We start from the raw sequence: 27,867 nt of genomic DNA, 5'->3' as shown, positions 1-27,867 counted from the left end.
ACACCAACTTCCTTCTCGAGGCCATTTTCAAGACAAGAGAATGGGCAAATGTAGTTTACAATCACACCCTCACTTGGCTGGCCACTGCACTGCGTTGCTGTGCCTCCTTCTGCGCCATCTCCTGGCGTCGCTTCTTCTCTGCCCACTCGCGGCTCGCAGCTCTAGAGCGTTCAGCAGCTTGCTCTCTGGCAGACTTGACTCCTGTATCTTGGGTTACCTGCGGTCTTAGTCTCGGTACGCTGATATCCCCCATGGTACTCTGGCGACGCGCCGTCTTTTGAGCCGCACTCAAGGAAGAGGAAGGCCTTGGGCCCGGAGTTGGGGCGCTAGTCTTCCTGACGGTGCCTGGTGCCGCGGATACCTGTCCAGTCGGAACGACCGAGAGTCTCTTGCCTCGGACTGTAGCCGCTGCCGCCTTGGCCTTGGCCTCATCCTCTTGCAGCTTGGCTTGTCGTGCTCGACTTGCAATCGTCTCACGAGGGGCTACACCCGGCGCACTGCTATTGCGGAAAGGACGGGCCTTGAATTCTCGCTTCCTTCGCATTTCCTCTTCTTCGGCCCGCAGCTTTGCTTCGTGCTGCTCCCTCTTTCTGCGGGAAATCGCCTCCCCGGGCAGTTCAAAAGAGGGCTTTGTAACAGTTCGCGGCTTAGCAGGTGCAACAGTGGCTTTTTGGTTCTTCTCAAGAAGAGCCTGGCGCGCTTCGCGCTGCTCCTTCAATCGACGAGCAACGGCCTCGCCGGGCAGCTCGAACTTGGGAACCGTTGGCTGTTTCGTTGACTTGGCCGTTGGCGATCTAGATGGAGTGGAAGCTACCGAGCGCCTAGTACTGCCGCTAGCTGGACTATCAGGCTTCTTGGTAGGAGGCGTGGCCGGTTGCTGGTTCTTCTGGCGAAGGGTCATGGAAGCAGATCGTCGCAGAGACTTTTGACTAGACTTGTTGCTGAGGTTCATCACAGAGGCGCGCTGCGTCATGGATTGGACAGAAGGTGAGCCCCCCGTAGATTTGGCGGCAGGTGATCTGGCCACTCCATCACTTGGTGCCGCCGTCTTAATTTTCGCCAAGGCACCGACAGCCTCGAGTTGCTCCTCCAGCTTGTCAAGTTCCTCAAGCGAGTCTTCAATGCGCGGGACGGAAAAGGAGCCAGTTCTAGAGCTCCCTGCAAGACTTTCACTACGGTCCGACATGCCCGAGAGGGCTGGCGAAAGCGCATTCTCAACCATGTCTACCACCTCGGGCACCTTGAGTGCAGGGCCCTCATAAGGTGGTGGCGCGTTCTGCTGATCCCAAGACATGGTGCCGGGATTGGTCTGGATATCACTGATGGGTGTTGCTAAAAGTGTAACTCTGTTAGTTCGCTGCTGCTGTTGGACCGATGACTGTTGGAAAGGTCCTGGTTTCGATGCACAGCGCAGCAAGTTGCAGCCGAAGAGCATAGCCTCGGTAGATTCACGACTGCCGCCATGAAACCGTGGCTGATGCGGGCCGTCTGATCTTGCCTCTGCTGGACATGAAATCAGCCATTCAAACTGACCTGCAAGATGCTTCTGAACTTGCTCTCGCAGAGTGGGTTCAGGCGTGGTTTGTGTGGGAGCCTGGATGCTTGTGCTAATTGTTGCTGGGACGAGTCAGCGAACGCTACAAAGGGGGGCGCGGCTCGTAACAGTAATAAAACACAGTACCTTCTACTTTCTGCTGCACAAAAGTCGTGTCACTGTTTTCGTCGAGCGCAGCGAGAGGCTCAAACGTGTGGACGCTTAATGCAGGGCGCTGGAGACGCGAAACGTGTTGCTGGATCTGCGTCGTCTTGAGCAATTTGGGGTCCAAATCGGTCCTCGCAAGGGAGATGTTTTGGTTATTGTGAATGGCGAGTTCACCAAGAGCACGGGAGAGCGAGTTGATGTCCTTGTCAGCGGGAGGGTATAAGTGCATCCTGGCAGTAGCGTCTTCCAGAATGTCAAAGGCTGTCTTGTGGGTATGACCGTTGCGGATGCTTTCAGGGCAAACCGGGGCCATTCTAGTCCGGGAAACTGAGGAGACAACCTTGCAAAGAAGCTGTGACAGTCAGGGGTTTGAGTGGCTTCCAATGGAGCCACGGGCGGTCCTGTCGTAATTTCGCGGATCGGCAAGGGAGGTAGCGTGGTTTATGCTAGCTTGTGGCTGGTTGTGACGAACAGGGGCTGCAATGCTGAGTCCGGAGAGATGAGTAGAAACTAAAACGCGGAAAGCAAGTATAAACAAGTGAGCAATAGAATAGATTGGAGAGGCAATGCAAGTCGATGTTTTGCGAGGAGGACTAAATCAGTAAATGCAGGGAGAGCGCGGTTGACGTGTTGTGATTTATAGTGGCGCTGTTTGTTTTGGCATCTGCCGTGTCTATTTACATGGAGCGACGGCGCTATCCTGCCGTGCAACTAGTAGCTCCTTCCCCATTCTGCCGACGCAGCAAGAAGCCTCTACCATGCAGGGTGGCCTCCTCGCTTGTGACCACGACACAGGACAGGAAGCCGAATCACCCTGGTTTGGCGGGGTTTCCAAGGTGCTGGATGGCTGGCAACGCCGAGACACGACGGCAGCCCACGCAGTTTGCCCTCGTGGGCCCTTGTCGGCTCTGTACTGAGTACTGAGTACTGCCCTGACCTGGCTTCTGTCGACATGCCATAATACATAGTAAGCCCTGGTAAGGGTCGACAAAGTCTTGGTCCCCTAAGTAATAAAGCTGAGCTGTACGGATACAGCAGCGGGCTAAGTACCGGATCAACTCTTTGGAAAAGGCAGGCTCTCTCTCGTATGAGGCGACGCGTGGTGTGGCACGACGCGTTCTTTGGCTGGAAACCGACCCCGCCGCCCGCCGCCTTGGTGTGTGGTGCTTGTGGTGCTTGGCTCAAATTGGCGTTCATTATGCACAGCCAAAAGAACCATACTGTTTATATAATGCATAACTGTCAGCATAGCCATATGCACATACAAACATGCGCTGTCACTATTGCTTGCTTGCAGCAAATGTTAGCCATGGTTGTGACGGCGTATCCGAGCGAGAGCCTGGCAAATCACACGAGTCAACTATTCATCTCGTAGCTCTTCTCCTGCATTGCCATCCCACTATTAGGGGCTCGCCATGGATGCATCGTCGGCTGCCGCTTCCATCGTTTCGGTCTGAGCGTGTAGTGTCGGCGCGTGTTCTGTTGGAATTCGTACGAGCGTCTCTGGGAGTGGTCCGCCTTCGTCAGTCTGCTCTTCTTCACCGGCGGGTGCGGGTTCTGGCTTGGCCAGTTTTGCTGTATCGATTAGCAAATGTAATTCTAGAGTCAACGGCCAACCTACTTGATGCCATGTTGATGGCACCCAAAACGTTGTGCCAGTTGCCAATCACGGCTGCGATGGCTGCACAGTGTCAGCACAGTCTTGTACGCACGGTAGTGCGCAACTTGCCTTCTGTTCCGTCTGTCAGTGTAGACAACTTCTGTTCCAAAGCTTCCATCTGCGATGCTACCGCACCACTGAGCTCTTTGAGCTCCTTGAGATGCTCTAGCTCGGCGCGTTTCTCCTCAATTCGAGCAGACAGCGCAGACTGCTGACTGGAAGAGCCGATACCGCCCTGAGCACGCATGTGGGCTGATAAAGAACGCGTAGGATACGACATAGTGAATAGCAAGCTACAGAATGATGGTAAACTTGCGTTTGTCGGTAATTCTCGCGTAAATCTTTAATTGATTTGACCGTCTTCGCGTTACTAGCGAGCTCGTCCAGTTTCAGTGGGGCTACCAGCCATAGCCTTTTGCTTTGCAGCGCCAACACGTGCCAGCCTGTTGTTGCCCCAACAACCAGCGCAAATGTTAGGATCCACTCAACTAGGCCAATGGTCAACAGGTTGCGTTACCCAAACTTCGTGCAGCCCGACACGCCCTTCAATCTGCATAGCCATTTGACATTCAACGCAACGTCTGTTCGAATCAAGTCCTCGCGACGAGAGCTCGGAAACTCACATCAAATTTTTGAAACACTCAACTGTACGGTTCACGCTTTTTTTCCCGGCCGCTCTGTCGCTGCGTCATGCAAAATGGCCAGACTAAATGAGCCTGCGCTGTCAACGGACAGCATCGAAATTCGTACGACCCTTCGTTCATCGCATGCAGCCATCTTGATACTAACAGAGGCTCTGATTTCCAGTGCGAAAGAAAATGCTGCGTCAAAATAGAGAACTCGCCAAAACCAACAATGTACGAGCCCTGCGCATACGGGAACTCGAGAGCGAGCTGTCTCGCGCCCTCACTGAAAACCTCGAACTGCGCGGTCGTATCGTCGAACTTGAGCAGGAAACCAGAGAAAATGATGCGCGACGGGCCCATACCATGCAGATCAGGAAGGCACTCGAAAGTCAACTCACGGAATGGTGCACTCTTGTTGGTTGTCTTGGGACGGAGCCCCCTGCACTTCGGCGAACGCCGCCCGCTGCAAGCACGACCAAGACTAGAGTAAGCTTCACTACTACTCGCCCAAGCCCCTCGCAGCGGCGTCTTCGCGACATTGCAAACGATATCGAGCAACTTGGCCACATTGCTGAGCACAAGGCGTACTCACGCAAGTCCATGAAGTAAGCTTCCCCTCCTCCTGATACCAACATGCAGCTGCTAACATGCCAAGCCCCGAACAAATCCAAGCACTCAGGTCTGAGGCGGACTACGAAGAGGCTCCAGAGCTGCCTCCTCCTACCCGCGTCGCCCGTCACGAAATAGCCAAGCCTGACACGCCACCACGCGAATCCAGAGCGCGAAACTTTACGAACGGACTCGACTCCTCGCCCCTGGTAGTATCATCACCAAACCTTGATAATCTCCGCATTGGTTCTGCACCACCCACGACCAGCATGACTCCGATGATAAGAGAAAGCCGAGTTCATGTTGATCCCACCCCGGACACGCCAATCGCGCCTCCCACTAAGGCTGGATCGAAGCGCAAGTTTAGCAGAGACCAATACGAGCCCATGACACTGGAAAAGATCTCAAACGAGAATGCACACCCGGGGGTCGAGACTAAGCGAGTTTCCATCCTTAACAAGGCACGAGGGAAGACTCTCAAAGAACTTGCCGCCATCAGGCGAGAAGAAATGCGTACTCAGGTCGATACCGCGAGAGATACGAAAAGAATGCCACTAGCAACCATGAGCACAAACGATGATGTTCAGTCGCCCAAGAAGCGAAGGACAGCACCCGTGGATAAAATTAGCGACCTCAAAACGACGATCAGTACCAACCCGGCCAAACCTAGATTTTATTTAACTGTCAGGCCTGAAAGGGCGCGCGCTCAGGAAGCAGAGGCGCTCATGGCTTCGATAGAATCCTCCAGGTTGGCTACAGGTACAGAAACATCATCACCCCCACCAGCTGTTGCTTCCTCTTGCTCACCTGAACCGTCAGCAGGCGGCAGGGAATACGTACGAGACACACCGCCTCCTACGGATATCGGATCTTCCGGAGAGGCATCCAGACCAAGCCGCAGAAGTAGAGCGGCCATTAGCTACGCCGAGCCTAATCTGAGAGACAAAATGAGGCGACCAAGAAACGAGACTTTCGACGCAGTGTCTGGCGAGGGCAAGAGCAGACGCTTCAGTCACTCCGAACTCTCTACGCTCGACATCAAGAGGGAGTCGAGCGGTTCAGAGTCTTGGAAGAAGGCCCCCGCAGCCCACCAGCGTGTCTCTGAATTATCTGCAGAGGGTGTCTCAGTCAGCCCTCTATCGGGCCATGCGCAACAGCCACATGAGCTGCCGTCAACAGTGCAAGCGGACCGCCGGCAGAGAAGCTCTCGCCCTCAGGCTCTCCCTGTCCGCGAGGAGAGTGATGTCTACGAATTTACTAGCTCATCACCATATGCAGACGGAAGCTCCGGGCATTTAGTGACAAGACGAAGCGGGCGCAGAACAACCGCACCGCGAAGATTCTCGACCATAGACGATGACGACCATGGGGTTGTGAATCATGACCGCATAACGACGCGAAGACGGAGCATGATGGTGTAAAGCGAGCCTTGTTTGCTCATAATATTCTATGACTTTGGATTTGGATTTGGAAAGGCATAAATGCATCATCGGGCGTTTTTGTGTTTCGCTTTTTTCTTTTGGGAAGTCTGCCTTTGTTGTTTCTTGGTTGGGTGTCCTTTTTGGGTAGTTCACAGTATTGGCGCCGGCTCACAGAGAGAATCAACTCTCATGTTTTTATGCTAGAGATACCACCGCAGCAGCAGTTTTGAATGATGTTTTATTTACACTTTTTTCTCTCCCCCAAGCCTAGCTGGGTCGTAGACGCGATTTTACCGCAGAATTTGAATTTGCTGGAAGCTCTGGATGGGATACTAATACACTGCTGTCGCCGACTCTTTCCGCAATAGCTTTATGCATATCATGGTATAAATTGCTGCAATCGTGGCAGCTGTTTGTTTTGCGTCTGCTAGCACAGCGTCCTTTCATATTTCACATTCGGTCTCGCTGTGCTCGGCTATGACGAAGTCCCTGTTTGTGGGACCGGCTTTGTATATGTGACCTTTTCTACCGCGACTGTCTCGTTTCCTTGCTCATCCTTCCTGAGCTGGTACACGTACAACGTGAGCGAGATTCCCTGGACCTAGACGTCATTAGCAAAACCGCCCATCTTCTCTTCGCCCTCCAACCGTATGGAGGAGAGGCCAAAAAAAAAAAAAAACAAGACGACTTACATCCATCAGGCAGAAGCTCGGGGTCGAGCCCTCACCATCATCGCCCCAGCCGTTGAGAAACGCACCGGTCGCGCTGCCCGGGTTGACGAAGAACTTGTCCATGTACTCGAAGGCGTCGAACTTGTGGGTGCCGCCGTAGCAGAGGACGTCGACGTCGAGGCGGTTGGCCTCGGCGAGCAGCAGGTCGGGCTCGTTGGAGACGAGCGTGAAGCCCTCGAGGAAGCCGACGCGGATGCCGCCGTGGGTGACGACCTGCGTCAGCGGCAGCGACGTGGCCTCGACGTCGTAGCGGCCCTTGACGATCTTGAGGTCGGGCGCGATGGAGCGCAGGTACTCGTACGTGTTCTTGTCGGTCAGGTTACCCAGGCACAGCGTCTGGCCAATCTTGCCGGGCGCGAGGAGCTTCTTGAACTACGGGCGGTTGCATTGTCAGTATGGGGTGCGTGATGGGCGGGATTTCGTGCGGCTGCAACGGCTTGCGCAAGAGGGGAATGCTCTCAGGGAGGGCAGCAGAGAGAGGCTGTACCTTGGCGGGAAAGTCGAGAGCTCGGTCTGGGATGTGGATATCGCCCAGAACAAGAATGAGGAAAGCCATGGTGGGCTTTTGTCCCTATGCAGCTATGCTGCAACAATCGTGGGAGACGGTAGTGTTCTGGAAGCGCGGGAGAAGGGTTGGGTTGTCGGTCGCCGAAGCTTCCCAGGTTCAACGGTGTGAGGCTGGAGGGGCAGCTAGTGACGAGCCTGTCGGTTTACGTAGGTTGCGCCGCCGCAGCGCAAAGGTGGCTTGGTTGGGTCGTCTGTGGCTAGTGCAGCCAGTCTCGGATACAGCGATAGTTCGGTTAATGTATTCGCCCTGCAAAACCTCCACAGAAAAAAAAAAGAGACGGCGGATCTTATCGCTGGCGGGGAGTGCCCGATAAGGATTTTTTCTTGGATGGCACTGCACCAAAATTTTGGGTCTGGCTTGGACTGCCTTCTCACCGGAAGAAATATCACCAGCTCGATTTGTACCGATCAGCTATTCTTCTTGGGACAAGATGGCGACCATGGCGACGCCGTCTTTAGCTGAGAAGCTTGACAAGATCAAGTCGCCCGGCTTGCAAAGCCAACAACGTGTAAGTCAAATCTCATACCGCCTCTCTTTTTTGTGCGGCTCGACCTGACATGGTGGTAGACGGTTGTTGTACTTCAGGCCGTCGAGTCGACTTTGAAGGAACAAAACACCGCGGCCACGCCGACCGGATACTTTGCCGCCCTCCTCGCCCTCCTCCAGAATGCCAACAGCAGCGGCACCGTCAACACGGAGCTGGCCACGCCGGTCGTCTACCTGCTCGACGTGGTGACGCCGTACGCCCCCGAGGCGCTGCTGCGCTCCAAGTTTACGCAGATCCTGACGCTGCTGGCGCCGGTGCTGCTGATGCAGGACGCCGAGGCCATCCTGCTGCGCACGTCGATTGGCTGCCTCGAGTCGCTGCTGCTGGCGCAGGACGCCGCCTCGTGGGAGCTGTCCGTGTCGCAGATTGGCCCGCGCCGCGCCGTCGCCGGCCTGCTCAACCTCGCCCTCGAGCCGCGGCCCAAGATCCGCCGTCGCGCCCAGGACGCCCTCAAGCGCGTCCTCCGCAACCCGCCCCCGAGCCCGGCCCTCGACCACCCGTCCGCCGACATGTGCGCCCAGACGGCGCTCAAGAACCTCGAGGACCTCGCCGCCCAGGCCCTCGCCGCCCGCAAGGGCAAAAAGGCTCCCGCCTCCACCAACGACCCCGAACTCATCCACGCCCTGCAGCTCGTCAAGACGGTCGCCGCCGCGAGCGGTGGCTGGCCCAGCACCAAGATTGAGTCGCTGTGCGAGCTGCTCCTCAACATTGCCAAGACTGGCAACGAATACATGACTATGGCTGCGTTTGAAATCTTCGAAATGATCTTCGAGGGTATGAGCGAAGAGGTGTCCTCGGCCAAGCTGCCCCGTCTTATGGAAATCATCTCCGAGCTTCGACCTGCCGCCAACGATACGCAGCTGGTCCCGCCTTGGCTGGCCATTCTCTCGCGAGGGTACGATGTCTCTGCGCAGATTGAGCCCGAGGAGACCTTTCAGAACCTCCCGGATCTGTTCAAGATGGTCGCTCAGTTTCTCGAATCACAGTCCGAAAACATTCGCATATCAGCCTCGGAGTGCTTAATATCCTTCATGGCGAACTGCATTCCTCAGCAAGTCATTGTTGACCCCTCAATATACGACGAAAAGACCCTCGAAAAGATCGCCAAGGCAGCTGAGTCACTCCTCACTGTCCAGTTCCAGGCCGCTTGGCTTCAGACCTTCAACGTCCTAGCCGCAATGTTCCTGTCTCTGCGATGGAGAGCCAATCCGATCCTGTTGAGCGTGACCAAGACCATTGGCGAGATTCGGGAAAACTCGTCTTTCCGCAACAAGAAGGAGGCTGATGAGGTGATTGGGCAGGCCGTCCGCGCCATGGGCCCCGAGGCTGTCCTCTCCGTGCTGCCGCTCAACCTAATAAAGCCGGTCAAGGGCCAGGCTGGTCGCGCCTGGATGCTGCCTATCCTCCGTGACTACACCAGCAACACCAACCTCAATCATTTCAAGAGTGAAATGGTGCCCCTCAGTGAAGTCATGTTCCAGCGTGTGCTGGAGCACGGTGATGCCCCCAAGACAATGGAAGTCAAGATTTACGAGACGCTCGTTCAACAAGTGTGGTCCATCCTGCCAGGCTACTGCGATCTGCCTCTTGACCTAACCGAGGCTTTCGACCAAGGCTTTGCTGAAATGATTGCCAACCTCCTATACAAACAAACTGAGCTGCGTCTGGACGTCTGCCGCGCCCTCAAGACCATGATCGAGTCGAACCAGGCCATTTCGACCATTACCGACGAAGAAGACGACTTTCTGCTGCAAGCCCGCGTAAACAAGGACACGGCCGCCAGCAACCTCATCTATCTCGGCCAGTACGCCGCCAATATGCTCGCCGTCCTCTTCAATGTATACACCCAAACTCTGCCCCAGAGCCGCGGCCCTATCCTGCAGACCGTCAACGCCTTCCTCAGTATCACACCCAAGCAGGAGCTCATGGACACCTTTGACCGCGTGAGCAAGATGCTCGCCGCGGAGCTCGAGAACCTCTCAACCGCCGAGAAAGAGAACAAAGGCAACAAAGGCAAGGATCACATGCCCTCAACGGCGCAGACACTCATGGATCTGGTTATCACCATGTCGGCGTACCTGCCGCGCGAGAGCTTCGCGACTCTCTTTGAGATTGCCTCTCTCATCATCAACCGCAACGACGAGCCGCAGCTACAGAAGAAAGCGTACAAGCTAATCCCGCGCCTGGAGACGTCGGAGCTCGGCAAGGCGGCGTTGCAAGAGCGCAGCGCCGAGCTCCAGCAGCTCATTGTCTCGAGCACCGACAAAGTGTCGGCGCCGGCGCGCCGCGACCGCCTCGCGGCCGTGTCTGCGCTTCTACCCTACGTGCCCAACACTTCGCTGCATTTCATTCCGTCGGTGCTTAGCGAGGTTGTCATCTGCTGCAAGGAGAACAACGAGCGTGCGCGTGAGACGGCGTACGAGCTGCTCGTGCAGATGGGCGGGCGCATGGCCGCGGCCGAGAACGCGCCCATTGACAACTGCAAGGTCCCACACATGCCCGACGATGCGCCGGCGGGCACTGCCAACATAGAGGAGTTCTTCACCATGGTCAGCGCCGGCCTGGCTGGCAGCACGCCGCACATGATCTCGGCGAGCATCACAGCCATCAGCCGCCTGCTGTACGAGTACCGCGGTGCGCTCTGCGAGCAGACGCTGTCTGACCTCGTGCAGACCATGGACCTCTTCCTCACGTCCAACAACCGCGAGATCGTCAAGAGTTGCCTAGGCTTCGTCAAAGTCTGCGTCATCGGCCTGCCCGTGGAGCTGATGCTGCCGCGCCTCGCCACGCTCGTGCCCAACCTGCTCGTGTGGAGCCACGAGCACAAGGGCCACTTCAAGGCCAAGGTTAAGCACATCCTCGAGCGCATGGTCCGCCGCTTCGGCTACGATGCCATCCACCAAAACTGTCCCGAGGCCGACCGCAAGCTCATTGTTAACATCCGCAAGAGCAAGGAGCGCGCCAAGAAAAAGAAGGACGCCGCCCGTGCGGGCGGTGAGGGCGACGACAGCGACGAGGACGAGGACGAGGACGGCAATGGCAAGCGGCAGTTTGATACAGAATACGACCGCGCCATCTACAGCAGCGATTCGGAAGGCGACGACGACGACAATGACGACGACGACGAAGCAGCACCCCGGCAGAAGCAAAAGAAGACGCAAAAGGGCGGCAAAACGTACATTCTTGAAGACGACGACGAGCCGCTCGATTTGCTCGACAAGAAGGCCCTCGCCAACATCTCCTCCACCAAGCCCTCCAAGGCGCGCCAGCCACACAAGAAATCCAAGGCCAAGTTCGACCTCGACGGCAAGCTCATCCTCGGCAAGGACGACGACGAAAACGCCATGGAGATTGACCAGCCCGAAGAGGGAGGCGGCTCCTCCGGCGTCGGCGCGTACGTTGCCGCCATCAAGGGCAAGGACGCCGCGCGCCGCGGCCGCGGCGGCAAGCTCAAGTTTTCGAACCGCCGCGGCCGGGACGATGAGGCCGATGACGACGATGACGGCGCGCAGCAGCTCGACGAGAAGTCGGCCGTCATTATCAAGAACCGCATCAGCCCCGGCAAAGGCGGCAACGACAGAGGACGCGGCGGTCGCGGCGGAGGCGGTGGCTTCAGAGGAGGGAGAGGTGGTCGCGGCGGCGGCGCACGCTCGGGACGCGGCGGCATCGCCAACGGCAGACGAGGGCTGGGCGTGGAGAAGCGTCACGGCGGCGGCGGCAGTGGCCGCGGGCCGACGGGCGCAAACGGCGTCGCCAAAGGTCGACGAGGAGGCGGTCGGAGCTAGGAATAAGTTGGGGTCATGTTACATGGAAGCGAGGCTGTTTAAAAAGAAACATTCATTTGCTTCTCTTCTTTTTTTTTCCGTCGGACGGTTCTTTTTTCTTTAAAAAAAAAGCAAGAGCAAGATAAGAGACTGTATATACCAGGTAGAAAGGCAAAATAGCATGAAAAGAAGAAAACACTTCAAAAAGGACATTCAAACAAGTAGTGATTTCCTTTGTCATTCTTTTCTGGTCATCAAGTTGTATTATCTGCATATTTCATCTCTCCTCCCCCAAAAAGCAGTCTCAAAATGGACCAAAAAAAAACCATCATTTGCAATGCGCGCCTCCCCCTTGTATAAGTCTCCATGACGTATCAAAAAAAAAAAAAACGAAAAAAAATAGAAAACACAGAGTCATAGTCTTCTTGGTCTTTCCCGCAGCGCTATGCAAAGTTGAAAGAGGGGGGCCAAAGAAAGAAGAAAAGGCCGCGGTCAGAACATAAATAAACCAATTCCAAAGTAGGCAAACACCTACACACACAGACAACATGAAAAAGTCATCAGAAGACACAAATTGCGACACTGAATCGGCACAGCGGTGCATTCTCGTTCCTTCCCCAAACGACGCAACGTAAAACGTGATGCCTCCCTGACCTCCTCCCTCAACAACTTCATAAAAAAAAACGTATAACGCCCAGTGATGGCGGGCGCCTGGGTATTAGTCAAGAACAATGACGTTCCCTCGTAGTCCATGTCGACGTGGCGATGCCTGGATAGGCGGTGACCGGTACCCATGGCTCCTGCCCGGTCCGTGCGCGTGCTGGCCGTCTCTGGTAGTGTTCCAACTGCTTTGGTTTCTGTATCGTGTGAGCACATCGTCAAGGTCGGTAAGGGTATAGTCTGGTGGTGTCATATATATATATATATAGAAAGACAAGCAAGCAAAAGTGGAAGGAACCAACAACACTCACAGATCCCTACGAGGTGATGGGAACCCCCCTTGCCCTTGGTGCTCGGCATGGGATGGGGACTGCGACACGGCGCGTATGTGGATCGCACCATGATCCCGAAGATCGGAGCCCGCCAAAGGAACCGGCTGCGGCGCATTGGTCTGGTACAGGGGTCTCCATGGAAGCACCGCATGGGCGGTCTCGCGCGGCACGGGATACAATTCGACACCTTCCATATCATGGTCTTGCACCATCGGACTCTCGCGGCGTGGCGCAAACTGGCGGTTGCCATACGGCTCCGGGGGCCGAGACCAGCGGCGGACTTCGCGAATGTGAATGGGCTGCTCCAGGACGGGAGCTCTCTGTTCCTCCGGCTGAGTGACGCGCTCGTAAAATCCTCCCCGATCCTCCATAACGATGGGGTTGGAGCGCTCTCCTGGCCGGTTAACATCCATAATGATCCTGTGAGCGGCAGTAGGACCATATGCCTGCTGTGCTTGTGCCTGTTGTGCCTGTTGTGCCTGTGCTTGTGCTGGTGCCTGCCAAGAGTCTGACTGAAAGGGACCGTTGGGCCCAGGAGGTTGTACTTCATTTACTTGCCTAGCGTGGAGATATACTTCCGTCCCGTACGGTGGTTGATAGGGATACATGGGGACCAGAGGAGGTTGCCCCGGGTACTGCGATACGGATCCAGACGTCGCCATGAAGGGAACAATCCTCGCCGGCGCGCTGGTCTGGTACTGAGTCTGATGCCAAGCATCGGGATGCTGACTGTCCATGGCCCGTTGAGGGGGCATGCGACGCACAAATGAGGGCTGCATCGGTGAGGTTGGCTCTATGGAAGGAAGTGGTACATCCCGAGAAGGGGGCGTCAGGGGCCGGGAAGGAGCTTGCGCTACAAAGGAGGACCTTAGAACCGGCTGCATCGAGGTAACAGAGTGTAGCGGCTGTTGCCGATGATAGGTTGAGTACGAGCCATTATCAGTCTCCATGACCGTGGAAGTGGAAGAGCCCCCGACCTCTCTATTTCGCCGGATGGCTTCTTCCCAGGCACGGTATCGCTTAAAACCCCGTTGATTTCGCCTTTGGGTTTTCGATCCCTGCTGGTTAGTGTCAAACTCCGAGGGCTGTACATGTCCGGGCGGAAGTCCAGGATGGCTCATTTGTAAGTCCATGGAGGTATCCATTCCAGAGTGTGGCAGAGGAATTCTTGGGTTTGACGGTCCAGCGACTGCAAGTTCCGGCTCCGACTCCTCGGATGAGATGACGTCGATCGACTCATCGTCCGAATCCCCAGTCTCGGAGTCCGAAATGACGACAACCTCGCGCAGAATTTCATCAAGCTGATCACGGCCAGTTTCTTCATCGCCTCGCCACTGGACGAGGGTATCGAGACAGAGCTGTTCAACTAGTTTGCGAGCGCTCTCCCAGGACACCTCCTTGAGCAACTGATCATAGGGAGTGTGGTTGTGGCGTATATGGGCCAGGACGGCCAGCTGAACTCTTCTGGCCAAGGATATGTCTTTGGAAAGGCCGACAGGGCCCGTGCCTTTGGTGGACACGCCCTGGACATGGTGGTTAGCAAGAGCGAGGGCGGGAGATGGGAAACGAACTCGGGTGAAGGAGTGGTCAATAATGATTTGACGATCAGTATTGGGAATGCGAGGAAACAAATCTCTGAGAGCAGCGTCAGCCTGGGCGTGGTAGACTTCCTGAGACTCGGGGATGGGCTCAGGTGCTCCGTTGGTGGCGACGACGGGTAGCTGGGAAAAGTGACGCAGGCTGGCCTTGGCCTGTTCGACATATATTTCTCTAATGTGGTGGCCGATACGGTGAACCTGGCCGGATATGTGATGTCCGGTGCCGCCTTTGGAAGCCTGCGCGCACTAGAGGTTAATACTTGGGGCTACAAGCGTCCAGCGGCCGCCCGGCTGGCCACCTACGGAGACGATGAAGATCATGGCATCTTGTTCTCGAGAGATTTCTTTGCAGGCCGTTGTCAGGTCGGGGTTGCCTATTGGGACAAACTCGAATCCTGGAGGCGGCTTTTTATCGGTGGTGATCTAGGGACGAGGGTGAGTCGAGGGAAAAAGGTTTACGGGGGCCACGGCTTTCATGGTCAAACCTTGAATTCGAGCTTCTTCTTCTTCTTGTCGTTGGCGACAAACTCAAAGTACGTGTGATGCTTGGACTTGGGTACGAGAGGCTTGGCCACAAAGACTTCGGGCACAGGCGCAGAGGGGTCGAACTGGGGCCTGCCCTGCCTCATGTGCCGTTCCTTTGGGCCGCCAACCACCGCGGCAGGGAGGCCGCGCTGTTCCCTCACCATTTGTGGCGGCTATGTCATTTTTTAGAAGGATATGACAGTTGGGATGCGGGCAGCCGGTTGAGGGAGGCCGGGGCGCAGGTGAGCCGCCAGGAAGGCAGCAGCAGCAGCAGCGGCGGCGGCGGCAGCAGCGGCAGCGGGAGCGGGAGCAGCAGCAGCAGAGAAGAGCGGGCAGGTCTCTGCGCGAGGTGGTTGGCGAGGCGGATGGTGATGGCAGAGAGCATACGGTTCTGCACGGGCACGAGCTATGGCCACACAGGTACCGCGCGTGGCTTTTTTCAAGACGACCACACCCGAGAAGGGTAAGTCGAGAAGCAAAAAGGCAAACTTGGATCAGCGGAGCAGGCTGCGCCTTTTGAGCTAAGCTGGGGGAGTGCGTTGATGGATGTTGGGGAAGTTGGGCGACTATTGAAGTTCGGTTAGGCAGATCATGATTAGGTAAGCAGTCGAGTGCGATGTGAAGATGTGAACAGGCGCGCATCACGTGTGATGTATGGCTGCCAGACGAGATTGGGCTGTAATTGGGAATGAAGAGGGCGGTCTCGAATTCTGCAGCTCAAGGGTTTTTAAGGACCAGTCAGATTGGGCCGTAGAGCGAGCCCGTGAGGTCATTGGCGGCGAGATGCAGTGGCAGCGGTCGTGCCCGTGGGGGATGCGTCTAGGTTGGCTGTTCACGTATTACAAGTGTCAGGAAAACGAAGGTGCAGGTGTGTGCGGTTGGCCATGCCGTGTACGATGGACACGGGCTATGCCATACGGGCTACGAGTTGGAGCATTGAGTTGTCAGGTTGTTTCGGTGATGCATTCGCGGTGCCAATGCATCGCGCATGGAACACTCTTCAGCATCATGCCACGGATTGGGTTGGATCATGGATTAGAGGCGACAATTGGGACCGAATCATGCCACCGATGGCGTCTGCGCCTTTCATAGAGGCCGAGAAGACGGTATGATGAGAGTGGGAAGCGAATTGGAGATGGTCGGGTCGATGCGCACTAAGAGTATACGTTGGGAGTCGGGAGCGGAGCATCGAAACGTCCCACCGGGCGGTCATGCTAGCCAGCTGGAAGTCTAGTATTTCGACAAGACTAAGTAGCGATGCTCGTGGTTTTGTCTGATTATTTTTTCTTTCTTCCGTTTTGGTGAAACCCGTTCGGTGAGTGGCAAAGGTGAGATGCATTGCATGAAATCCGGCCGCGGTGTAGCATTCGCCCAAGGAGCAGAGTCAGCGGTGGAGGTGGGAGCGTGTGGCAGACACGCTGGCTGTGTTGATAATAAATTGCATAGTCGGTCAAATTTGGGCGCGTGGGACAAAGGCGGCCCACGGCAAGGGTCTGGCAGGGATGCATGTTTTGATCTATGCGATGAATTTGCCTTGTCCTGGCTACAGAGAGGAGGACCCTGTGAGTTTTTGTAGCCAAGTACGTACACATTTGAAGTCATACAGGCCTTGGCATACGGAGGTACTGGTATTATAATAAGCCTGGCGATGGAGTAGGCAATGGTGTGGGCGGTTGTGCCGAAGCGACAGCCAGGTTAGTAGCACGTGACTGAAATGTCACCTCGATGCACGTGATCTAAGCTGGAGCGGGTCTTGGGGCAGGGCAGCCAATGGCAGGATGCGAACGCTCAGACAGCACTGCCACTGCAGGCAGCCAAATAACGAGATACATGTGGGAGGCTGTGCAAAGCAGCAAGGCAAGGAGTATCCGTACTTACTAAGTACTCAATTACTTTCGGTGGCAGCGTGGCAGTGGGCATGCGTGGGCATGCGCGGGCAGCATGGGGGCATGCATATGTGGCATATGCGCCGCGATGGTATCAGGCGAGACGAGCGAGGCGGGCAAGACAATTAGGGCAAAGAGCCAAAGCTCAGGATCTGAGACGAACAAGACACATGTGTCTGTTTACTGAGCACTGGCCGCGTCCGGCTATTGGTACGGCGGCTTGGACGGCTTGGACGGTCGGGCATTTGGGGATCTGATGGTTGACTTGCCGAGTGCGAGGTTCAAGTCCCAGTGCATTGAAGCATCAAGTCAGACCAAGGGGGGGAAACCGGAGTGTGGGGGTTTTATCCGGAAGGTACACCGGAAAAGCGTGGCGAGGACGGGCCAAGACATGTACCTTTGAGACTTGATGGAGAGTTTAGCGCTAGAGCGTTTCGAGAGGGAAGTGGGTGGCAGTGCTGGATCCCTTGGACGGGGTGGGCTGATGTTCGGGAAAGGCGATGAGAAGAGTTGTTTGTTGATGTTATTAAAATGGATTTTCTTTTTATTGTTCTGGCATTGAGGATTGAGAATTATTGGGGGGGAGGGGGGGATAACTGAGTATCGGACGAGAATGCCAGAGTTATTACAGCTTAGTCAGTAGCTAGTCGCCTGTCCGTACCCAAGTAGGAATACTTGGGCAGGGAGGGTACGGTGAGGAGCAGGAACAACAAGTAAGTAACAGCAAACAGGTGGGCAGCAAAACGAGGGCCACTGGGAGCGACAAACAGACAAACGCCATCAAACGCCATCAAACATTCATATGCAGAAATGTCGCAGGACCAAGAAAAAAAGGGAATAGAGTACGTCAGCTTCCGGGGGCGCTAGGCAGAAACGGAAAGGCAAAGTCGCGGACAGCGCAGCAAGTACTTAACTTGGTAACTTGGCAGTACTGATAGAGTAGAGGAGGAGAGCGGCGGGAAGCTCCCAAGATAAATAAAGACCGTGAGCTGGGTGCTGGCCAGGTTGGTGATGGAACGGAGCGATTGGCTGAGAGCATTGGGCGCAGCGCCGTGGTTGCCCATTTTGGCAGGCGTTGAGCGTCGTCATCATTCTGGGGCGCTAGTTAAGTAGCTTATTACTGGATGGTATCAGTACATGTGCGGTTTGGATGGTAAGTAGAACGAGCTGGCAAAGGGGGGGAGGCAGCGAATGTATAAGATAGATTATGCCCTGAGCGTTCCGGTCAACGTCCGCGTCGGAGTGCCGAGGACCACCAGTAACTAGAGCGTTGAATACAGGTAGGTGCCATGTGCTAACAGGTACTGGGGCTAGTGGCTACTAAGCAGCTAAGGTACTAACTAACGTAGAGAGCACAGGTACTGATAAGTAAGTAGAGCAGCCACGAAATCCGGCAATGAGCCAGCAGTGCCAGGTACCTACCAAGGTTCCTACTACAGCCGTCTTTGTAGCGCTTTATTACTGAGCACTTTGGTGTGCACCGTCAGCTCGTTCAGCAGGCCCGCTACTTTGGTGAGTTAGTACTAATAGAGCACAGGTAATTCAGGGCCATGCACTTGGTAGAAATGAAGCCAATGAAGCCCTGGCAACCTGGCGCTGGCGTGCCGGATACCTGGGCTTTGACCAGGCTTTTGCAGGGCTTTGTAGGCTCGACCCTCCCAGGCCAGCATGAAGAAAAAAAAAGCTGACGCGTCCCTCATCCCCCTGGTATCCACTCCATAGCCCACCCTGACCAACCACACTTCAACCGTGGATACTCCGAACGGCTCTCCTTCCCGAACCTGCCTCTACTCGGCCTCTGCTTGGCTGGCTCTCTTGGCTCCTTCAGCGCCGCCAGAGCCTTGTTCGCTTGGCCCTCCACACCTTGCAGCACCTCTTCTTCACTCAAGGCCCAAGGGCGACCCCCCCTCCCCCCTTGAGCAGCCCCATCGTCCTCTGTGGCCCCGTCTGCCATACTCCCCCCCCATTCCATCCGCTGCAGTGTTTCCATTCATAGCCACAACGGCCCCCCTTCTGTCTGCCTCACGTCACCTTTTCTCCCCTTGACTCCTTCATCTCTCTTCCTCCTTTCAACATCATCATCATCGCATCAACGAAACAACACTTGGCCCCAAAAACATTCAAATCATATCAAACAATCCACCCTCAATCGAGTCTTGATCCTTTTACTCGGTTCCATTTCCGCTCTCGACCATCTCACATCGCCACCGCGCCTAGACGGCTGCCCATCCATCATCATGTCGGCCTCGGCCCAGAACGATTTCGATGCTCTGCTCGACCTGTCCGAGTTTGACAACAGAAGCTACGAATCCCCCTCGCTCTCTCCCAACATGAGCACAAAGCCTGCCTTTGCAAGCCCCATCTCAGACATGACCCCTCCTTCGGTCACGTCGACGACAACATCGCAGGCCATGGCCGGTCCCAGTCACAACTACGACATGTACCGTCAGCAGACTGGCTTCGTCCCTGGCGCTCTCGCCAACACCATGGCTGTCAACCAGACCAACAACACCGGCTACCAGGACTTTGGCAGCCTCGACTACCTCACCAGCTTCTCCCCCGAAAACGCCGTCTTTGACTTCAACACGTCGCCCTCCCAGGCCACCCTCCCCGCCTCGGATCTCGACATGGACTTTGACGCATCCAACACGGATCAGTTCTTCACCGTCAACCCCAGCAGCATCGAGCAGCAGCAGCAACAGCAGCCTCCTTCCGCAGGCAACTCGCCCGGCCGTCTCTGGCCCGGTGCCCACACCCAGGCTGCCGCCGTGGCCAAGGCTCAGGCCCATCAGCGCCAGATGATGCAGCAAAGCCAGAGCCAAAAGGCCCGCGGCAAGGCCCCTCAGGCCACCGATCCCATTGTTGAGCAAAAGATCACCCAGCTCCTCAACAACATGCGCGCCAAACCCGCCTCCGCCTCTGGCGACTCCCACTCGGGCTCTTCCGGCATGCCTCGCACCAAGAAGGCCGAGGAGGACATGGACGAGGATGAGCGTCTCCTTGCCAGTGAGGAGGGTAAGAAGCTCAGCTCCAAGGAGCGTCGCCAGCTCCGCAACAAGGTCTCTGCCCGTGCTTTCCGTTCCCGCAGAAAGGAGTACATCTCTCAGCTCGAGAGCGAGCGTGACCACAAGGATGACGAGGTCACCCGCCTCCGTCAAAGCAACCGTGCCCTCATGGAGGAGAACAAGCGTCTGTCGGACCTGACCCGTATGCTCCTCTCCTCGCCGAGCTTCTCCAACTTCCTCGACCATCTCAGCACCAACTCGGCTGCAATTCCCCAGGCTCCCGTCAAGGTTGAGCCCCAGCCCGAACAGGAGCAGGCTCAGATCCCCAAGGATGCCAACCCCTACGGCAACCAGTCTCAGCAGCAGATTGGTATGGCCATGATCCCCGAGCAGAGCATGGACTACTCCATGCTTGCGCTTGATGGCTACAACTTCCAGCCTACCGTCTTTGTTGTCGACACTCCCGAGATCCCTGCCCCCATTGACGCTGGTCTCCTCTCTGGCAAGACTTGCACCGTTGTCGAGTCATTCACCGAGGAGGAAAAGATGGAGGCTCCCGTCATTGAGCGCCCCGTCCAGACCGAGACGGTCGAGTCGGCGGTCGCCCCGGTCGACGACAAGTTTGAGTCTGACCCCGAGTTCGCTCTCTTCCATGCTCAGCCCTCTACCCCTGCCGCCGAATGCTCCGCTTCGCCTGAAGGTCTCTCCCACGTTGACCTGTTTGGCGGTATCGATGCCGAGAAGGTTCTGTCGCGCTTTGAGCTCGTGGATGCCACTGAAGGTGAACGCTCTGCTGCCTACGCCATGGCTCGCGTGCAACGGATCGCTGCTAGTGCCGAGTCAGTTGTCGCCAGATTAGAACTCCTCACCCTGGAGTTGTAATTGGTTTACAATGTATTTGATTTTGCCGCACAAAAAGATTTACAGCGATCATGGATTCAACAGAGCGTTTCATTTGTACCACATGTACTGTGCATATCGGAGAACGGGCTACTAGGATAACGGACACTGGCGTTTTGGGACAAGCATCGGCTTGCTTTTTTTCCTTCTCTCTCTCTATATATTTATCTACATCTATATTGTTTGCATAGATGGATCCGCGAGGGTACACTACTCAATGAGAACTGACAACGTTTAAACTACTCTGGACATTGCATGTGATGCCATTTTTGCCCTACGCCTACGTCACGATCGGTGGTACTGACAGTCTGACGCGAGACAAGTCTGTATGCGCGATGTTGTACAAGTTTCATCGTGATACGTCTGGGCCGGTCGATCATCGCGCGGTATGACCCGCCAGATGGAGAGTCCTGGGCTAGGGATGGATGATGGCGGCGGCACAGCAGCCACTTTTTACGGGCTGCGCGGGATAGAAGATGTTTATGCAAATATTTTTAGATCCGACACCAAACGGACGTAGTTGCCCCGCGGCGTGTTTCACGTCCGACCCGGACGGACGGACGGGACACTTGGGAGTTTTTGGCGTGAAGCTTCTCTCCGCTGACTGTTCACAGTGCGCAGTGTGAGTGCATACGGTCCTTTGCGTGCGTGCGCAGAGTATACAAACAATGTGGCAACGCCGCATACACATGCATCTATATATAGAAAGGGCCATATATATATACATGTATATAAATGCCGTTACGTGGCCAACTTGTAAGAAGAAATTGGACTTTAAATTATCCGTCTACCGAAATAAAGCCAGGACAAAACTTGACTTGACTAGAAGCAAATAGTGCCGAAGAACAGGAAAACCTCAAAAAGTAAAACCGTAAAAAGTAAAACAACACAAAACAAAACTGCCTACACCTTAGCAGTGCGCGCCTCCTCATCCTTCTTTGCCCCTACTTCGGCCACCCACCACCAGGCCCAACCCAAAACCACTACCACCGCCGCCGCCGCCGCCGGCACCCGGCGACGGCCTTGCCCGGCAGCGCCGCAACCCAAAACGCGGCGTACAAGCTGAGGCTGATGATGCCAAAGAAAATCAGCGGTATGACTGAATATGTGACGAAATCTATATTTTGGGATATTTGCCCGATTAGTCAGCCTTCATCTTTTTTTTGTAGGTAAAAAAAAAAAAATTTCAAGGTCTAAGAAGAGGAGGGGGAGGAACAGGAGGAAGAGAAAGAGGAAGATTAAAAAAAAACTTACACACGAGCCCTCCCGAGCGGCTCACTACATCGTACAACTCCCCGCACATGATGCTCTCGGCGACGACCTCGTCCCGCCACGGGCCGACCAGCCGAAACTTGGTGTTGAAGTTGGATCCCATTGCCCAGACGTAAAAGCACCGCCAGCCACCTGTGCCTGTGGCTCTGCCTCTTGCTCTGACTCTGCCATCACGCTCTCCTCCTCCTCCTACTTCTCCTTCCTCACCTTCTTCTTCGTCTTCTGCCGCCTTGCCCCCCCTCGTTGTTGGCCCCAGCAGCACGCGTCGCCAGGTCGGCGCGGCGCCCATGTCCAGCGCCAGCTGGTACGCGTAGCTCTCGTGGTCGACGCCCCTCTTGTCGGCGAACAGGTCGTACCCGGCGCGCGGGCGCAGCTTGTAGTCCAGCTCGTACCCGGCCACCGCGTCCGGCGAGCGCCGCGGCGGCGCCGTGACCTCTCCGGGCAAGAGGTGCTGCAGGAGGCGCAGGACCCAGAGCTGCGCCTGTAGCTCCGCCAGGGGCGGGATCGCGCCGATGCTTGGCCGCACGAAGCCAATGTAGGCGACGTCGGGGGCGTCGGGCCGGTAGATGCCCCGCCCGTCGTCGGTCTCGGGGGACGAGGAAGAGGACGTCTCCTCGAGGGAAGGGTACGCGCCGCGGCTGTGGTCCAGCATGGGAAAGTTGGTCGCGTAGCCGGTCGCGAAGACGACCACGTCCGGCCTGACGCTGGTTTCGGCACCGGCAGCAGCAGTGTCGCCAAAGTGCATGAAGCCGGCAGCGTCGACGCGCGACGGCCACGTGCGGACGGATACGGTGCGGCCGTGGTGCGGCCGCAGCGGCACGTTGAGGATGCGCGCCCGGAGGCGGTTGAGCAGCGACGTGGAGCGCCGGCCGGCCGAGATGTACGGCAGTGCGCGGTCCGACTTGCACATGAAGACTGTTCATATTTTTGTTTGGCCCCCATCGCCTGCCGTGTTAGCTACGGGCACAAGACATTGATTTGCATGGATTCTCCAGAAAGAGAAAACAGAGAATAAAATAAAGAAAGAAGAAGACAAGAGTGTAGAAACGACTTACGCGAATCGAGATGCTTACGGTCCTTGCTCATCTGCCCGGCCCACTGGTCCGGACCCTCCTCGGTGCCGCCGATGCACCAGTGCATCTTGCGCACCCAGAGGTCGTACACCGCCCACGGGAGCGGGCTCCGTTGCAGGACGGGGTGCGCGTACGCCGTGTCAAAGAGGCTGGCGACGGACGTGTCGACGGGCTTGTTGGGCCGTGCTGCGGTGCCGCCGCCGCAACCGCCGCCGGTATTCTGCGGGGTGGGGCGACGTCCTCCGGGACTCGGCAGGGGTATAATCTACAATGGAAAGAAGACAAAAGGAAAAGGACAGTGCAAGTTAGAGTTTCCATTTTTCTCCCGTATATACCAAAAGTTTTTTTTTTTTGAGGGGGGTTGGAGGCAGCTGTCTCCTCTTACACATACCTTGGGAGCGCAGAAGAACCCTTCTCTGTGACAAAGCGTCACCGACGCCGTCGGCGCCGTGACGGCCAGGTGCGCCATGTCCATGCCCGTCTCCCCCGCGCCGAGCACGACGACGTGCGTAGCCCGGCCGAGCTGCGCGCGCGTCTTGACGGCCGACGAGTGCAGCACCGTCGGCGCGGGCCGCGCCTCCAGCAGCCCCGGAACGTCGGGCATGCGCGGGCACGCGTTGAGGCCCGTGCAGATGGCCACGGCGTCGCAGTCCCACCGCTCCGTCGTGTCCGCGGTCGTGACCTCGACCGTGTGTCCTGCTCCGTCGCCGCCGGGAGTCTGCACTGGGCGGTGGCGGCGGACGATGCGCGTGACCCGCGCTCCGCACCGGATGTGCGGCCAAAGGCCAAAGTGCGTCGCGTAGTCGCGCAGATACTGCACGTACACGGCCGGCGTGACAAAGTCGGGCGCGTCCCGGGGCAGGCGACAGTCGGAAAATGCAGTGAGATACTTGGACGAGACGAGCTGTCATTGGAAGGTTAGTTATGATGCAAAGGGCATGTGTGTGCGTGTGTGTATGAGTTACCTCGGCGTCTTCGTAGACGCGCTGCACAAACGTGCCACCAATCTCGTCGCCGGCCTCAAAGAGACGCACGTCAATGGGCGGGATGGGAAAGTAGAGGTGCGCCGTGGCGAGGAACTTGAGCGTGACGAGGCCCGCGGGGCCGCCCCCGACGACGGCGACTTTCATCCTAGTACCTTTAGTTACACTCAATCTTGGCTCGTGTTAAACAGTGATGATGACTCAAGAAAAGAAGAAACGAAAAAAAAGTGAAGAAGAAGAAAAAAAGTCGGAGAGAGATGTTCTATGGTGGGAAGAAGAAGAGGAAATGGAATCGTCAAAGAAACACAGTCGAAGTATACATGTATCAATATATATACATGGACCAACTGCCATCCGTGTCAAACTCGGCCCTCCTCGCGGAAAGTTCATCAAGATAAGACACCACCGGCAGCGGCAGCGGCAGCGGCAGCGGGCGACACAAGTAGCGAGGGGCATATTGCATGCATTCTTGTCTGCCATTTTAGCCGTGATCTGCCCAAGAAAACAAACGACGACGAGACCATCTCCTCCCAAAAATGGCAACTCCCGCGACGAGACACACCACTTCTCGTTGATCTCATCCCCAGCACGAGCGTCCCGACGACGAAAGGTGGACAGAGGCGTGGATGTGAGATATTGGGGGGGGGGGGGGGCTGAAGAACGTGGGTTTAGGAAACAACGGGCTGTGACAGCTTGTTCTGGACTCGATGATGCGGCACACCAGTGGTACACTGCTACAGAATTCGGATTTCCATGGCAGCTTGGTTTCCGCCGTGGGTTGTAGGAGTTTTTCTTTCCCTTGGCTCGTCTTGGTCCCGAGAGAGATGCATGCTTGTTGTTGGTAATGATAAGTGGCCCGAGGGAGACCAAAAGTCCAAAGACACACATAAAGGCTTTTTACTACAAGATTCTCCCTTCTTGTTGGACATTGACAAGAAGAACGATTAGAGGTGTTGTAGTATCCGCTACACAAGCTTCCTCAATTGCTGGCTTAAACTCGCTTCTACAGTGGCCATGTTTGCCTCGCTGTAGCAAACAAGTGTACAGGCCACCTCGAGTGCTTGCCGCGCGTCACGTTGTTCCACAGAATCTACTTGTTCACAAAATGATATTGAATCTGCGTAATGATATCTGGGGGGTATATACATTTCCAAGTCTTGGTATGGTATCATCCTAAACGTATGAAACGCGTGACACCATGTCCAAAAAAATCCAAAGCGGCCGTTCGGCATGATGCAATTGTGACTACTGAAACATGAAACTTGTGGAAAGAAATGGACTTGACGATGAGTCTTGAAATCGTCACAAGAAGCAGTAGCAAAAGAATGAGTTCTCTGGCAATTACCAGCGGGGAGCAAAGGTGATGAAGCCCATGAGAATGCCGGAAATAAGACCGGTAACAGGCACGGTGATGAACCATCCGAGATAGATCCAGGAAACCATGCGCCAGTTAATGGCACGCCAGTCACCGTTGCAGAGACCGACACCGACAATGGCGCCTGTGATGCACTGCGTGGTGGAGACGGGGAGCTCGAGACGGGTGGCCATGATGACGGTGATGACAGACCCGAGCTCCATGGAGAAACCACGCGACGGAGACATGAGTGTGACGCGGTTACCCAGGTTGCGCATGATGTGGTAGCCGTAGGTCCACAGACCAATACAAATACCAGCACCACCGAAAGCGAGAATCCAACGCGGGACCTCTGCCTTGAGAGGAATGACCTCGGTCTTCCAAATCTGGTAGATGGAGGCGTACGGACCGACGGCGTTGGCAACATCGTTGGCACCGTGGGTAAAGGACGCGGCGGCAGCAGTCATGACTTGGAGGAAGGTGTAGAGAAACTCGGCCTTGTTGTCAAAGTGGCGGGCACGGGCGTGGATCTCCTCGACGTCGCCGGCAATGACCGACTTTTCCTTCTGAGAGCTGACAATGTCCTGGTCGACGCCGCGAAGAACAGCCCACTTGAGCCACCAGAAAGCAACGGCAGGGGTGTGCCATGCACCTTCGGGCTTGGGACCGATGAGAGACTTGTGGGCGGGCTTGGGGACCTCGTCCGTGGAGACATCCGAGACGGCCGTCTTCTCATGCTGACCCTCAATATCACCGGTGACAACAGCGGTGTCGCGGTTACGACGAGCGTCAAGCTCCTCGCGCGTCATGTGGCCCTCGTAGTAGTTGCGAACGACACCGGTGAAGTTCTCGGGGGGAGGAGGCACTTCGCCGCGGCGGAGCAGGAGGGGACCCTTGATGATGTGCCAGGACTTGAGCTGCCAGTCTTCCTTGATAACGACACGGTACATCCAGGGGACGAGGAAGATGGTGATGAGGAGGGCAAAGCCGGCACCGACGCCGACAATGACACCAGGGATCTGAGCCTCTGTCAAAGCCACTTTGTAGTCGCCACCCTTCCAGATCAGCAGCATGACAATGAGGGAAGAGGTGAGCCAAAAGTAGATGGGTACGAGGAAGAGACCCTTGGCGGCGGGGTTGGAGCGAAGAAGAACACCGTACTTGGTGAGGAGGAAGATGATGGCACCAAAACTACCAGACAGGATGGGCGCAATGATCCAGGCGAGGAACACTTGGACAACTCCCTGCTTGAGATCAAGAGCACCAGACTTGTGGTATCCAACCCAGGTAATACCCTTGTTACCAAGAGCACCGATACCCATGCCAAGGACACCACCGAGGATCGAATGCGTAGTGGAGACGGGCATACCAATTCTGGTCGCCATGGTGAGATAGATGGAGGAGGCGGCGACAGCGCAGACCATTCCGAGCATGAGAAGGGCGGGCTGGTCGGTAAAGGCCTTGACGTCGACGACCTTTGTTCGAATGGTATCGGCGACGCGGCCTCCTACACCCAGCGCTCCGGTAAACTCCATGAGCGAGGCACCGCACATGGCCTGGAGGTAGGTGACGGAGCGGGAGGAGACGGAACTGGCCCAGGAGTTGGCGACATCGTTGGCACCAATGTTCCAGGCGTCGAGGAAGGCGAAGATGGTGCCGACGGCCAGAAGGTAGTCGTATTGGTGGAGAACCATGTTGGCTGATGTGTCACCCGAAGAGGCAGATGCGTGTAGGTGGTCTTTTTTTCTTTAAAAATGTTGTCAGAAGATTCAAGGAGAAGAGAGAAAAGAGAAACAGGACTGATCAGCAGGGCCCAGTATAGAAGGAGAGTAAAAACGAGGAACGACCTGCAGGAGCAAAGGCTGAAAGTGCAAGTCGGGGCGAGGGTGCGTGGACTATATAGACGTGATGGGTCAAAAGCCAAGCGCATCAGCCAATGTACAGTCGAAATCTCTTTTCCCTTTCAGCGGCGGGTAGCGCTACTTGCCAAGACGTCGACTGCCTTGCTCTGCAGCCGATACTTCCATATTCGTACCCGAAAAAAGCAACTGGGGCGTCTGGACGAGAGGAGATTTCCAAGGGCAGGGATGGTGGCTGTCAGTTTCTGGATGCCAGAGGTGTGTGGACGAAGGCGTCGGGAAAGCTGGGGCGCTGTGGAAACATGAATGCTGGGCGCAGCGCAGCGAGAGCTTGACTGCTCGAGAGACGGACACGCCAAGACGAGCTGTATGCTTCGGTCTAGCAGTAGGAAAGAAGGGGCAGAAGCTGCAAGGGATCAGCTATGCGTTCCCTTGTCCATTGAGGAGAACCCGGCCGTGACAAAGTCTTGGAGTGTGGCATGTGTACCTACTCATTCGCCAAACTCTGCATCCATCTGTACTGAGGAACCTGTGCCTGGGGTATTATTCCGCAGTGTTTCGAGAGTGGTATTGGCCTTTCGTGATGAAGTTTGGGTGACTCCAGCACGAACGCTCTGGGAGCTGAATGGTGCTCTTGGCACTGGCGAGTTGAACAAAGACGGATGTTGCTATAAGCAAAACAGCGTTTCACGTGTACACCTGCCAGCGTTGAGGGCAGTTATTCTTTTCATCGCTGTTCTGACTTGCTGGCGACTAAACGGCCTCAGTTGATGCCCGGGCGGCAAGAGCACC

The 27,867-nt window shown here is 56.0% G+C and overlaps 9 protein-coding genes across 9 annotated transcripts; 3 read left to right on the top strand and 6 right to left on the bottom strand.

The window, feature by feature from the left end:
* Nucleotides 1–61: 61 nt before the first annotated feature.
* V2A60_008632 (uncharacterized protein) lies at nucleotides 62–2,015 on the bottom strand (the record flags this gene model as incomplete). The annotated part of the gene is made up of 3 exons (XM_083259904.1): nucleotides 62–1,503; nucleotides 1,534–1,617; nucleotides 1,682–2,015. The coding sequence occupies 3 exons, from the start codon at nucleotides 2,013–2,015 to the stop codon at nucleotides 62–64; spliced, it is 1,860 nt and encodes a 619-aa protein (XP_083116030.1).
* A 1,089-nt stretch (nucleotides 2,016–3,104) lies between these two features.
* Nucleotides 3,105–3,642, bottom strand: V2A60_008631 (DASH complex subunit Dad2-domain-containing protein; the record flags this gene model as incomplete). Its single annotated transcript, XM_083259903.1, has 3 exons — nucleotides 3,105–3,277; nucleotides 3,324–3,383; nucleotides 3,432–3,642. The coding sequence occupies 3 exons, from the start codon at nucleotides 3,640–3,642 to the stop codon at nucleotides 3,105–3,107; spliced, it is 444 nt and encodes a 147-aa protein (XP_083116029.1).
* A 417-nt stretch (nucleotides 3,643–4,059) lies between these two features.
* Nucleotides 4,060–6,018, top strand: V2A60_008630 (uncharacterized protein; the record flags this gene model as incomplete). The annotated part of the gene is made up of 4 exons (XM_083259902.1): nucleotides 4,060–4,108; nucleotides 4,170–4,593; nucleotides 4,644–5,356; nucleotides 5,420–6,018. 4 exons carry the CDS (start codon nucleotides 4,060–4,062, stop codon nucleotides 6,016–6,018), a joined length of 1,785 nt encoding a protein of 594 aa, XP_083116028.1.
* A 475-nt stretch (nucleotides 6,019–6,493) lies between these two features.
* On the bottom strand, nucleotides 6,494–7,305 carry V2A60_008629 (retromer subunit VPS29; the record flags this gene model as incomplete). Its single annotated transcript, XM_083259901.1, has 3 exons — nucleotides 6,494–6,619; nucleotides 6,711–7,121; nucleotides 7,237–7,305. 3 exons carry the CDS (start codon nucleotides 7,303–7,305, stop codon nucleotides 6,494–6,496), a joined length of 606 nt encoding a protein of 201 aa, XP_083116027.1.
* Nucleotides 7,306–7,747: 442 nt separating this feature from the next.
* On the top strand, nucleotides 7,748–11,649 carry V2A60_008628 (mRNA-binding protein RRP12; the record flags this gene model as incomplete). The annotated part of the gene is made up of 2 exons (XM_083259900.1): nucleotides 7,748–7,825; nucleotides 7,885–11,649. 2 exons carry the CDS (start codon nucleotides 7,748–7,750, stop codon nucleotides 11,647–11,649), a joined length of 3,843 nt encoding a protein of 1,280 aa, XP_083116026.1.
* A 946-nt stretch (nucleotides 11,650–12,595) lies between these two features.
* On the bottom strand, nucleotides 12,596–14,907 carry V2A60_008627 (DUF2293 domain-containing protein; the record flags this gene model as incomplete). Its single annotated transcript, XM_083259899.1, has 4 exons — nucleotides 12,596–14,143; nucleotides 14,192–14,455; nucleotides 14,522–14,641; nucleotides 14,704–14,907. 4 exons carry the CDS (start codon nucleotides 14,905–14,907, stop codon nucleotides 12,596–12,598), a joined length of 2,136 nt encoding a protein of 711 aa, XP_083116025.1.
* Nucleotides 14,908–18,866: 3,959 nt separating this feature from the next.
* Nucleotides 18,867–20,516, top strand: V2A60_008626 (bZIP transcription factor; the record flags this gene model as incomplete). The annotated part of the gene is made up of 1 exon (XM_083259898.1): nucleotides 18,867–20,516. One exon carries the CDS (start codon nucleotides 18,867–18,869, stop codon nucleotides 20,514–20,516), a length of 1,650 nt encoding a protein of 549 aa, XP_083116024.1.
* Nucleotides 20,517–21,517: 1,001 nt separating this feature from the next.
* On the bottom strand, nucleotides 21,518–24,009 carry V2A60_008625 (uncharacterized protein; the record flags this gene model as incomplete). The annotated part of the gene is made up of 6 exons (XM_083259897.1): nucleotides 21,518–21,651; nucleotides 21,789–21,938; nucleotides 22,014–22,721; nucleotides 22,862–23,144; nucleotides 23,271–23,783; nucleotides 23,845–24,009. The coding sequence occupies 6 exons, from the start codon at nucleotides 24,007–24,009 to the stop codon at nucleotides 21,518–21,520; spliced, it is 1,953 nt and encodes a 650-aa protein (XP_083116023.1).
* Nucleotides 24,010–25,203: 1,194 nt separating this feature from the next.
* Nucleotides 25,204–26,910, bottom strand: V2A60_008624 (phosphate transporter; the record flags this gene model as incomplete). Its single annotated transcript, XM_083259896.1, has 1 exon — nucleotides 25,204–26,910. The coding sequence occupies one exon, from the start codon at nucleotides 26,908–26,910 to the stop codon at nucleotides 25,204–25,206; it is 1,707 nt and encodes a 568-aa protein (XP_083116022.1).
* Nucleotides 26,911–27,867: the final 957 nt, after the last annotated feature.

The sequence above is a fragment of the Cordyceps javanica genome, chromosome 6 (genome assembly GCF_051103115.1).
Source record: "Cordyceps javanica chromosome 6, complete sequence".
Lineage (NCBI taxonomy): Eukaryota > Fungi > Ascomycota > Sordariomycetes > Hypocreales > Cordycipitaceae > Cordyceps > Cordyceps javanica.
The sequence above is the reverse complement of the archived record's forward strand: the minus strand, read 5'-3'. Positions and strand labels throughout refer to the sequence as shown.